Here is a 13,052-nt window from a genome sequence, read left to right on the forward strand (position 1 = left end):
ATAATCACACCTATGTTAATGCGATTTGAACACAGCAATTTCCATGCCTAAAAATACTTACAGAAATTACACAATCAGATACAGACTTTTTCAGATTACTTTCAGCGGTCGCCTTCAGTTTGCTTAGCAACATTGCTGTAATCTGTTCTGTGGTGAAATGCTGTTCTTTATTCATGTACATAACCTACAAAGCAAGAACATAAGCTGCTGAAGAACAAATTGATTTACAAATAAGAGCCTTAATCTTCATTTCTTGTACCATAACTGGCAACTTGCATATTCGTATCAAACATCTGGTACCTTTCCATCTTAATGCTTTACTTGTGCTTTTATTCTCTATGTTCACTTTCTAAAGACCTCAGAAAGAAATTAGGTACTGTTGAAATTTCTTCAAATTGGTATTAGATATTACCTATGGTACTTTTGGTACTTTGTAATTTCTATCTGGTTCAGTACATAAAAGTACCACTTATACAGTCAACCACATTTTCTGTCACCAAGCCCACAACTTCTTGCACCAGCTCCCAATTATTTGTTCCCTTCTCTGTTGAACTTGAACCCTCAATCATATTTTAGAAGAGGATAGCAACAGTACCTTTTCTGTGATCACTACAGCCTTTGCAAATATTGGTTTAATAAGGTAGTACACTCATTTTGTACAAAGTCTCTGGAATCACCATTCAGTGCAATTCTTCTCTCACACACACTGAAGAATATGAAATCCAAAATTCATAATGCTTCAATTTTCTACCTCTACAGATACTAATTCCTTTTCCTATGGCACTTTCTATTGCAAATGCATACAGGCTTCCAAACATCTGAGGTTAAATATTTCTTTCCAAGCAATTCATCAATTTACTTGTATGTATTCTAATTGAGTAGATAGCATTTCTTGCTCATGATATGGCCTTCTTTTCACCGGAGGAACCAAATGCAAATTGGGTGAACACTTTCCAGAGTAGACTCGTTTTGCAGACTCAAAGTTTCCATGTACCTATAGTTTCAGTTATCCAGATTTCTCCTACCATGACCTTGTGGTTTTCAGCCTCCTACACTGATCCTATGAAGATAATCTTAGGAAAAAATCTTATCTTTTGACAAGGTATATTATTGACTCTCAATTCAGCACTAATTTAAACAATTGCAGATAATCAGCATTTCAACTTTTTTTTTATTTTATTTTTTTTTAAATTTTATTTTTATTTGGATAAGGAATTCACAATTATCATGTACTTTTTTCACACATATAACCTTTTCCATTTTTTTATATGTATAAAACTACAATTATTTATACATTCGTAAGTACACATTGAGATGATATAAAAGGAAAATAAACATTTAAATAGATAATTATGTACTGTGGTAAATCTAACCTATTAGGCTAAGTAATGAAATTAGTTGTTAAGAAAAATGGTAATAATAGTTTCCATACAACCCTTCTGGACCATTTCCACTGGTCCAAAATGTTGCATACAAGCTTATATACCAACCATTGTAGGTGTTTATATCCCAATTTGTTCGTGCTTGTTCCTGCCTGCAGACATAATTATCCAATCCCTATGTACTTATTTACTTAATTTTTTCATTTTTTTTATCCCTTTCCCAAATCTTTCCCCTTACTTGTGTTAATTCTCTATTTTCCAAAAAAAAACAAACATTTAGACTAGGGGTGCTTACGTTAGCAATATTACTGTGTTGATGAGAAGAGCAATATAAATCATTAGGAGAGTCATCTAAAGTCTGCTCGCATTGGGGTTATATATTCAATCCATTTATTCCAGATTTGATAAAATGTTTCTTTTTGAGTTCTCAGGGAGTAAGTCAACTTTTCCATTTTAAATATTTCCAAGATAATTTCGTACCAGTCTTCTAATGTAGGTGGTATTGGATTTAGCCATTTTCTAGTGATTGATTTCTTACTTGCTGCTAAGAGGGCCTGCAGCAACTTTATATCTTCCTTCTGTTCAAGGAACAATACATGCCCCAAATAGAGTGTCTCAAAGTTCAGAGGTATCTGGGACCTAAGTACCTTAACTAATGTTCTATGAATACCTTCCCAAAATAGACTTAATTTAGGGCAATCCCAGAAAATATGAAAATGATTGCCTCCTTGGAGCCGCACCTTCTCCAACACATCACATTTGTATCTTTATATTTTTCCTGATATGGGGTCTTGAAGTATCTTATAATGTTTTCCCAACAATGTTCTCTCCAAGTCAAAGAATTAGTCGAGGACCATTGAAAGCTGCAGATTTTCCCCCAAGCCTCCTCTGAAAGTACCAACCCCGCTTCTTTCTCCCACTTCTCTTTAATATACAGTGTATTTACATTTTTAGCATGGGAGAGTGCATTATATAGGCGAGAAACTGATTTACTAGGTATTGAACTGCAAGCCGAATTCAGAATCTTGAAAAATTCTAATTCTACTGTTGATAGGTCTGTATATCTACAACTCTGGTTAACATAGTTTCGTACTTGAAGGTACCTAAAAAAGTCATTATGTTCTAGGCCATGTTTGTCCTGCAGGATTTGGAAACTTTGTAATACTCTTTTATCTATAAATGAGAGGTAGGTTGTAAGACCTTTCTTTATCCATAGCTCAAATCTTTTATCTCCTCTGTTGGGAAGGAATTCGGTATCATATGCACACCATCTAAAGAGTTTTAACATGTTATTAATTCCACATGAATTAACCACCTTCTGCCATACTTTTAATGTAAGATTTATCCAAGCATTATTAAATTTTTCCAACTGGGCCATCAATCCTCTGTCAGCTATTGAGGCCTGAAGAGGAAAACTGTCAACTAATCCAAATTCTATTTCCTTCCATCTAGCCTTATATTCCCTATTACACCAATATAACAGAGGGGTTATCTGTGAGGCATAAAAATAATTTCTCAGGCAAGGAAGAACCATACCTCCTCCTTCCTTCCCTAACTGTAAGGTGTTATATCGAATTCTAGGTTTCCTTCCTTGCCAAATGAAGCGGGAAATCCATTTGTCCCATTCCCTGAATTGATTATCATCCACCTCCACTGGTAAAGTACGGAAAAGATATAATAACCGAGGAAGAATATTCATTTTTATAGTATTTATCCTTGAATTTAAACTTAAAAAGGGGATAAGATTCCATCTATGCATATCTGCTTTTATCTCTGAGATTAATGGCCCATAATTTACCTGTGACAGTGTTGAAAGATCCTTCGGCAGGGTTATTCCTAAATATTTTAATGATTTAGCTTCCCACTTAAGATCGTATGTATCCTGCAATTTTTTGGATGGTGTATAATTTAGGGACATAACCTGCGTTTTCTTTACATTTATTTTATAACCTGATATTTTCCCAAAGTCATCCAACAGTGTACACAATCCTATAAATGATTTTTCTGGTTCACTCAGATAGACCAAAACATCATCTGCGAATAACGCCACTTTCTGTTCAATCCCTGCCACCTTGATACCTTTTACGATTTCGCTCTGTCTTATTAGTTGGGCAAGTGGTTCAATATATAGCGCAAAAAGGAGAGGAGAAATTGGGCATCCCTGTCTAGTGCCTCTCTCTAAAATGAAGGAGTCAGAGAGGTCCCCATTTATCTTAATTCGGGCTGTAGGGCTGTCATATAGAGTCTGAATTACTTTAATAAACCTTTCTTGAAAGCCGAATCTTCCTAACACTCTGTATAGGAATGCCCAACTAACCGAATCAAAAGCTTTCTCAGCGTCCAATCCTACTACCATTGTCTCTGTCTCGTTCTTATTAACCTGTTCTAATATGTGCAGAGTTCTCCTTACGTTGTCCTGTGTTTGTCTTTGTTGAATAAATCCAGTCTGGTCTAAATGGATTAGGCCAGGTAAAAGCTTTTCCAATCTGCGCGCTAATATATCTATATTAATAGTTTGTAATCTAAATTAAGAACACTAATTGGCCGATAATTGCCACATTCTAGTTTATCTTTACCCTCTTTAGGAATAACTGAAATAATCGCTTCTCTCCAGGAAGGTGGAGTTTCTCCTCTCTGCAAGATCCAATTAAAGGTGTTAAGTAGTAATGGGGCTAACTGTGTCTTCAGGGACTTGTACCACTCTGAGGTAAACCCATCAGAACCCGGGGACTTTCCTGCCTTTAACCTAGAGATGGCCACGTTCAGTTCTTTGACAGTTACTGGTTCTAATAAACTTTCATTTTGTAAATCTGTAAGTTTAGGTAGATCTAAAAAATTCAATACACTGTCTATATAGGGCTCATTGGGGGCCCGGGGTTGGGAGTACAGCTCTCGATAATATGTTTCAAAACTCTCTTGAATTTTCCCTATTGTACTCTCCACAAGCTTTGTCTTTGGATTCTTTATTTTATGAATTGTATTGTCTGCTTGTTGTTTTCGTAATTTATATGCTAATAATCTAGCTGATTTACCTCCTACTTCATAATTCTTTTGTCTCAGGTAAAGAAAATTTCTTTGAGTTTCCAACGTATAAATATCATCAATTTCACTTTGCAATTTCCTAATTTCCTGTTTTCGATTTGAATTACATTTGTTGCTATCTACAACTTGAAGTTGTTTTAATTTTCCTTGAAGGTCTGCTAATTTTTGTGCATTGATTTTTTTCAAGTGAGTAGTAATGGAAATAATTTTCCCTCTCAGTACAGCTTTCAATGTATCCCATAAAATCACTGGTGATGTTTCTCCCGTGTCATTAAGGTCTAGATATTCTTTGATTTCTCCCCTTAATCTCTCCATTACTTTCGGGTTATTGAGTATATGTGAGTTTAGCCTCCATAGTGTTTTCCTCATTTTCCTTTCCAGGATTAGAGACATAGAGACTGGGCTATGATCCGACAGATCAATTGTTGCAATATTACAGTTTTTTATCCTGAGTCTATCTGTATTAAAGATAAAGAAATAGTCTATCCTTGAATAGGCTGAATGAGGGAAAGAGTAATATGTATAATCTTTACTAGTAGGGTGTAATTCCCTCCAGACATCTATAATTCCCAACTCCTCCATCAATGAATTCACTTTCCGAGTCAGAGGTTTATTCTGAGTAACTATTCTTGAAGAATCTAATATAGGATTTAATCTAATATTAAAATCCCCTCCACAAATTACTACCCCTCGAGAACTGACCATTAGGTCAAAAATGTGTCTATAAAATGACCATTCACTACCTGGAGGAGCATAAACATTCAGCAATATTATTTCTGTACCTTCTATTCTTCCTGTGATTTTTACAAACCGTCCTTCTTTGTCTCTAGTCTCTGAAATATGTTCATAATTAAGAGTACTTGATATTAAAGTAGCTACCCCTCTTTTGTGACTCAATTTATATGATGAATAAAATATATGCTTAAAGCCCATTCTTTTTAATTTTCCATGTTCAGATTGGCTCATATGTGTTTCCTGGAGGAAAGCTATTTGTGCCCTCTCTTTTTTCAATTTAGACATAATCTTATTTCTTTTAATTGGATTCGAAACCCCATTAACATTATAGGAAATTATTTTTACCAATTCAGTTTGCATTTTTCTCTAGTAGAAAAAAAGCACTCTCCTTTTCTAACGAAACAGTAAGCAATCCCTTCTCAACAGTAAATCAAGACATATAACCACACCCTAGACATTTCTGAACGTATAACATTTGAAAATTTTTCCCGACTTCCCACAGTGAGGCCTGAGCACCGACCCGCCTGAGTTCAGAGGGATAACCTCTATCTTCACCCTGTGTTAGAGGGCCCTCAGCAGTTTGAATAATCATAGAGAATTTTCTCCTATTTATGTCTCGACCATATTGCTATCATTCAAGTTATTCCGCCTAGTTTATTTTCAGTTACCAGTTTTCATTTTACTTTTAAGTCCGATTTACTCTTTTCAGTCATTTCTCTTAATTAATCTGTATTCTCTGTACATTCGCGTCTGAATATTTGCAGCTTTTCCTTGTAGTTTGACACTCTGGTTCAAGTGGAGCGTCCTCGCCCCACTAACTGCCACGACTTCTGCCGAATCCTCTCCAGTAGCGACTCCGGTTGGGTGATAACTTTAATAGGTAGTCCCCGGTCCGCCAGGTCCAACGTTGCCTCCTCCACCGTAGCGTAAGTTTTTGTCCCTTCGTCGTAAAAGACTCTCAGCTGAGCTGGATACAGGGTCTGGAATCTGATGTTGTTTTCCTTCAGGACTCTCCGTGTTTCCGTATATTCCTTCCATCTGGCAAGTATCCCCGGTGCGTAGTCGTGGTCTAAACTGATTTTGCAGTTGTTCCACATGAAACCTTTCTTTTGCCATGCTCTTTTAAGCACCTCTTCCTTCGTTCTGTAACTGAGAAATCTGATCAGAATCGATCTGGGCTGGGCGCCTGCCGGAGGCTGTGGTGCCAACGCGCGGTGAGCCCTTTCTATCTGTAGGTCTTTTGCGGCCGGTATATCAAGGTTCTCTCTAAGCAGCTTCTCCACGAAGGGAATCATCAATTCGGGTTTACCTTCGGTTCCTTCGGGAACTCCGTAGATCCTCACATTTTCCCTTCTCGAGCGGCCTTCTTGATCTATTAGTTTCCACTGGAGCTGGTCTTGTAGCTTCAGCATTTCTGCTATCACTTCCTCGGCGTTTTGTAGCTTCTCTTCAATTCCAACAATCCTCGCTTCGGCGTCATCTATCCGCGAGTTAGCTTTTACTATTTCTCCTTTAATATCTTCCAGTTGTTTGCTGTTATCTTGTCGGAACTCGCGAATCTCTCCGAGAATCAAAGACAGAGTCACCGGTTCCCACTCATTATCTCCGTCCTCGCTTGCCGTGGGGGAGCTAGGCCCGTCGCCTTGCTGCATCTCTTTATGTTTATCAGCCTTCGAAGCGGACTTTTTATTCTTGTTCTTAGACATCATCCTTGCCCCTTTTATTAATATAGTTATGCAATATTAAGTATTTGTCTAAATTCGATTTTGGGGCAGTTTACCTTCTTTTTTTGTCGAGAGACCTTTTCCTTACGCCGCCATTCCCTTGATGACCTGGAAGTCCCCCCTTCCTCAACTTTTTTTTTTAATCTTTGTCTTTCCCCCTCCCCACAAAAAAAATTCCAGGTTTTATTCTTTTTCTCCTGTTTATACTTCTCCTGGAAGCTGCTCTTTTGTTAGTCAATCATGCCTTTACCACTTTTTCCACTCAGGTTCATCATCACTTCTGTCATTTAATCTCTTGTTCCATCACAAATGGTTGTGTTTCCTCTACTTGTCCTGCCTTATTGTATTAATCTCCAACATACCCAGTTTTGATGAAAGACCAGGCACAACATGACATACTGAGAACTTCCAGCAAACAAACCTGATGACAATTTCTAGAAATAATTACTATTTGCAGGTTGAAATAGCATAGAATGGATAGCATGGGCTGTGGACTTGCCGAATTTCCATAAACACCTTCTATGGTGAAACCTTAGATACATCCAATTTTGTTGCTACAACTACATCTGACGATCTTGGCAACCGATATCAAACTATATTCAACGTATATTATTTGGACATGCTGGGGTCAAATTTTGTATGTGGAATTCATCTCATTTTGGAGGGCAAAAAAACAGGTTGCAATTTCTGAGTACAAATGAATATCAATGATCACTGGGTTTCTGAACTGTATTAATTGTCATAAAATTACAACAGTTGTGAAACCAACCATCAGTATTCAATCATAGGATTCATGCAGTTATCTAGCTTTCTCTGCACACCGCTGGAGAGTAACAAAAAGTGTAATATTTACCAATAAACTGGCATTAGTCGACGAGTTAGATGCAGTTAAAAAATTGGTAGGACCACTAGCCTACAGTGAATTTTACAGCAAAACCAACCTTTGTTTTAAAATGACTGGTATGAATTACAGCAAACTGGAACTGCGTTAAGGATTAATTACAAAACCTCTTGACAATAACTGGCTCCCTTATCCTACAGGTGACAGAAAGAGCAGGGAAATCGGAAGTTATTTTGCTCATACACAGAATCCAATTGAAACATCTTGACCCAACATTGTTGACTGTCCATTTCCCTACATAGGTGCTTGCCTGACTTACTGAATTTCTCCAGCATCTTGTGTTGTTCCAGTATCTACAGTCTCTAATTTCAGTCTTGCCCTTACATTTTATCGGATTGACAAACTCACTACAAATAGAATGCAATAAAGGCAAAACATAGTGATTTTTCAACATAGTTAGAGATGTTTTAGCAACAGGCTGGATTATTTTGAACTTGCTCTTGTTACGTACCCAGTAACTGGGTTGCCAAACCAGCAGAAATGGATCACTCAGTTAGAGTCTGGAGTACTAGAACTAAGAAAGTTTTATTAAAGAAACAAGCAACACATTAATCGAAAGGATAATAAATGCAACAGTTCAGCGATGATAAACGCACATGTGCACAGAATTAAGATAACAGCATCAATCAAGCTCTATCGTTGTCTAGGGGTAAATGACCAATTTCAAAATGACTCAAAGTTCAGTCCAGTTAGTAGTTCAGTTCGCAGTAATCGTTGCCATGGCGGTGGACAACGTGGGGGAAGAGAGAGATAGAATAGGAACAACTCATCATTCAGAACACTGCTTCACTCACAGACCAGCAAGATGGCTCACAAACAGCTTTTGGGCGGGTCCTTGGTGATGTCACCTGAGGTCACCGACTGTGACCCCTCCTCCAGATGCGGTCGATCCTCTGCAGTGAACCCGGCACCCAGGCAAGGGCGGACACACACCGGGTTCCCGCTGATCGTACCTTTCCACCCTTGTCGTTGTCTGACACTTCTCACCCACTCGTGAGAGGCGCACCGCTTCCAGGGTCTTGTTACCTCGGGTGGCGTGTGTGTCTGTCTTAGCGAACCTGTCCCTTTTTATCCCCCTGCTGGGGTATCGCCTGTCCATCACTTCAAACAGTTCAGGGTTCAAAGGGGGGAGCCGCTCCAGACAGCTCTCTCTCCCACATCCCTTCATTACACATCTCCAGACGCTGCTCCATTGTTCCTTATCTCTCCTTCCCCTGAGGGCAGGTGGCAGACCAACTGCTGATGCCACTGATGCTAGCCCAGGCCAGCAAACATCTTAATTTTATGTGTATTCTCGTAACACTTCCCCCCTTTAAGGATTTTTACCGGGAGGTAAAAATTACAAACATGACTACATTATTTGATACATACACAATGTACATCTTTATCAGCCATTTGGCTAACACAGCGAGTTTGAAGCTGTCACACCTTGACAGACAGTCATCACATTTTCTGTTCCTTTTACACGTGTTATTAATAATCCCTTAGACCAGGCTCCAACTCAGCAAACTTCATAGTGGCCAAAAACACTGATGAATTGCGACCAATGTAACCTCTCATTTGGTTTTGTCCCGGACCACAATAACAAGGGTCGTCCCATTCCGGCTCAGTTTTCTCTCGCAAGGGCTTAGTAGGAGGGGGATGGGTATTGACTGCAGAGTTATTGCAAAACTTCCTGCAGTACCCCACCATCTCCAAAAGCCTTCTGAGGGCCCTCTTGTCTGTCGGGGTTGGGAGGTCAGCGATAGCCTGCACTGTAGCTTGCATCGCTGCCAGCTGCCCCTGTGTCACCACAATTCCCAGGTAAGTGACCCTCGTGTGGCCGAATTCATTTTTTTCAAGGTTCACTATCAAACTGGCTTCAGACAGCCGTGTTAACTTGCCAATACACACCTCTGTGTTCATCAGCCCTTTAGTCACTGAATTACTCGAAAAATATGGGTGTTGTTTACTTGGCTGCCCTATTGTAACCACAATCACCCAACGTCCCAGTTCTTTGCATTTCCTCGGGACAATCAAACACATGGGTGCGAGTCGTTTAATTACTCCTTCGGGGATTAAGGGAGAGACCTTATCAGTAGACCTGGCCAAAACAATAGCCTTCTCCCATCTGATCGATCCCATCCTAATCTTTTCAAAATGGTTTTTTTCTCTTAGCAAGGGGCCCCTAGCTTCATTGATTTCCACGCTAACACCGACTAGGTTTGTTAGCATATCAAAAGCCGGTGACCGTCTCAGTTCGCGTCGGTCATGATCAATAACATTTTTCCCCCTGGGCAGCCGGTAAATCTCTTTCATGATTCCACCAACTGTTTCCTCCAGCACCGCAAAATGTCCACCGGGGGGTACCTCGTGGGCCATGTTAAAAACCTCATCCCCAGAACTCTTTTGCACCACCCCCCATTCCTCATCTGCGGGTACTGTACTTGATTTCCCTTTCTTCCTTAGCACTTCCTCATCCGCACAATAGCCTACTAGTTCCCTTGTCAAGGCTGTGTCAGAGAAAGCTGTCTCTGCAAAACCCATCCGCCCCTCGCCTCGCTCCTGCGTCTGCACAAATTCTTTCCTGGCTACTGCTACGTCCGTCCCAGCTCCCTCACTACCTCTTATCTCACTACACCCTGTCTCATACAAGGTTGGCAGAAATGTTTCAGCCAAATTCACCATCGCGGGCGGGGCCTCCATGCTGGCAGGCTGACCTGCCAATCTCACGACTGGGAACACGATTCCTCCGGCGATGTCATTACCGAGCAAGACTTCCACGTCTTTCATCGGTAATTCGGACCTCACCCCGATCGTGACTAGTCCAGAGACCAGGTTGCTCTGTAAGTGTATCTGGTGCAAAGGGACTGACTCTGTCCCTTCCCCAACACCTTTGACCTCTACCTCCCCAGTCTGGGTCTCTAAGCTAAACTCTAATACACTCTTCAGTATTAGTGACTGACACGCTCCCGTGTCTCTCCAGATCCGCACTGGAACTGGTTTTAACCTCTCCTTCACTGACACCAGTCCGGCCGAGTTAAACCTCTCGCACCCTTCCTGGACTTTTTCAGACCTGTCCTTCCCTAGCGGTTCGCTTAACAGCTCAATACAGCCATTCAAAATTTCCGCTTTTCCTTTCCCCGTCTCCTTCCTTGGGGCAAAGCACCTGGACGCAAAGTGTCCGACTTTCCCACAATTATAACAGACGACCCCAGGAGACTTCCTACCAGACTGCTCCCGGTCTACCTTATCCTTTTCACTAGTCCCCGGCTTACTTTCTGACTTTTCCGGCGGACTCTCCCCGCCGTCCTGACTACCCTTCTGGTAGCCTTTACTCGGGGCAACCTTCATTTTATGCGTCAACGCATACTCATCCGCTAACTTAGCAGTTGCGGCTAACGTGGCTGCCTCTTTCTCATCGAGGTAGGGTCTCATACCCTCAGGGACACAACCTTTAAACTGCTCAATCAGAATCAGCTGCAGCAGTCTGTCATAATCCCCCTCTAGCCCTTTCGAGGCGCACCAACGCTCACAATATGTTTGCATCTCACGAGCAAACTCCAAATACGTGCGGTCCCACCGCTTCCTCGCATTCCGGAACCTCTGCCGGTATGCCTCCGGGACCAACTCATAAATCCTGAGGATGGCCTCCTTCACCACCTCATACTTCTGGGCATCTTCCGCGGATAAAGCGGAGTAAGCTTGTTGGGCCTTCCCTTTCAGTACACTCTGAAGTAAAACAACCCACTTATCCCTCGGCCATTCCTGCCACCTTTTCGAAGTGGAGAAAGTACCGATCCACATCGGTATCGTCAAATGGGGGAACCAGCCTAACCTCCTGGGTCGCCCGGAACCCTCCACCTTGGTTCGGCACGAGCCCCTGCTCGGCCCTTATCTTTAACTTCTCCAGCTCAAATTCCCTTTCCCTCTGTTTCTCCTCTCTCTCCAACTGTCTTTCTCTCTCTTGCCTTTCTACCTCTTTCTCTCTCTCCCGCCTTTCTAACTCTTTCTCTCTCTCCCGCCTTTCTAACTCTCTCTCTTTCTCCTGCCTTTCTAACTCTCTCTCTTTCTCCCGCCTTTCTAACTCTCTCTCTTTCTCCTGCCTTTCTAACTGCTTTTCTTCGTGTTCTAACTGCCGTACCCGGAACTCGTGCTCGAGTCTCAGTTTTTCAAGCTGTACCTGTACCGCGTCTCCAGCAGGTTTTTCAATAGACACCACCCCCAGCTCACCTTGGGGAAACACACCTTTAGATACATAGTGCTCTACAATAGCTCTGTGTATCTCCTCTCTCCTCATTGTCGACTTCACCTTGGCAAGATTCACCCGTTTGGCCACAGCTATCAATTCCGATTTCCTGGCATCCTCTAATGCCTCCAAGGTCGGCGCCTTTATAAATTCCTCAACCTCCATTTCTGCTGTTTGTCTTTTCTTTCTTTCGGGAATTTTAACCCAATCAATTTACTCCGTCCCAAATTTAGCGTTCAAAATCCCGGACGAGCCCCCACTTATGTTACGTACCCCGTAACTGGGTTGCCAAACCAGCAGAAATGGATCACTCAGTTGGAGTCTGGAGTACTAGAACTAAGAAAGTTTTATTAAAGAAACAAGCAACACATTAATCGAAAGGATAATAAATGCAACAGTTCAGCGATGATAAACGCACATGTGCACAGAATTAAGATAACAGCATCAATCAAGCTCTATCGTTGTCTAGGGGTAAATGACCAATTTCAAAATGACTCAAAGTTCAGTCCAGTTAGTAGTTCAGTTCGCAGTAATCGTTGCCATGGCGGTGGACAACGTGGGGGAAGAGAGAGATAGAATAGGAACAACTCATCATTCAGAACACTGCTTCACTCACAGACCAGCAAGATGGCTCACAAACAGCTTTTGGGCGGGTCCTTGGTGATGTCACCTGAGGTCACCGACTGTGACCCCTCCTCCAGATGCGGTCGATCCTCTGCAGTGAACCCGGCACCCAGGCAAGGGCGGACACACACTGGGTTCCCGCTGATCGTACCTTTCCACCCTTGTCGTTGTCTGGCACTTCTCACCCACTCGTGAGAGGCGCACCGCTTCCAGGGTCTTGTTACCTCGGGTGGCGTGTGTGTCTGTCTTAGCGAACCTGTCCCTTTTTATCCCCCTGCTGGGGTATCGCCTGTCCATCACTTCAAACAGTTCAGGGTTCAAAGGGGGGAGCCGCTCCAGACAGCTCTCTCTCCCACATCCCTTCATTACACATCTCCAGACGCTGCTCCATTGTTCCTTATCTCTCCTTCCCCTGA

General features: G+C 41.7%; 1 protein-coding gene across 3 annotated transcripts in view; it reads right to left on the bottom strand.

The window, feature by feature from the left end:
* Positions 1-13,052, bottom strand: part of LOC134349653 (heat shock protein 105 kDa-like) — a 93,771-nt gene that overhangs the window by 43,078 nt on the left and 37,641 nt on the right. For all 3 annotated transcript variants that reach the window (XM_063054277.1, XM_063054276.1, XM_063054278.1), the window contains one exon: positions 62-184. In XM_063054277.1, the coding sequence (XP_062910347.1) occupies positions 62-184 (123 nt within the window). The remainder of the gene's footprint in view (positions 1-61; positions 185-13,052) is intronic.

This window comes from Mobula hypostoma, chromosome 7, assembly GCF_963921235.1.
Source record: "Mobula hypostoma chromosome 7, sMobHyp1.1, whole genome shotgun sequence".
Taxonomy (NCBI): domain Eukaryota; kingdom Metazoa; phylum Chordata; class Chondrichthyes; order Myliobatiformes; family Myliobatidae; genus Mobula; species Mobula hypostoma.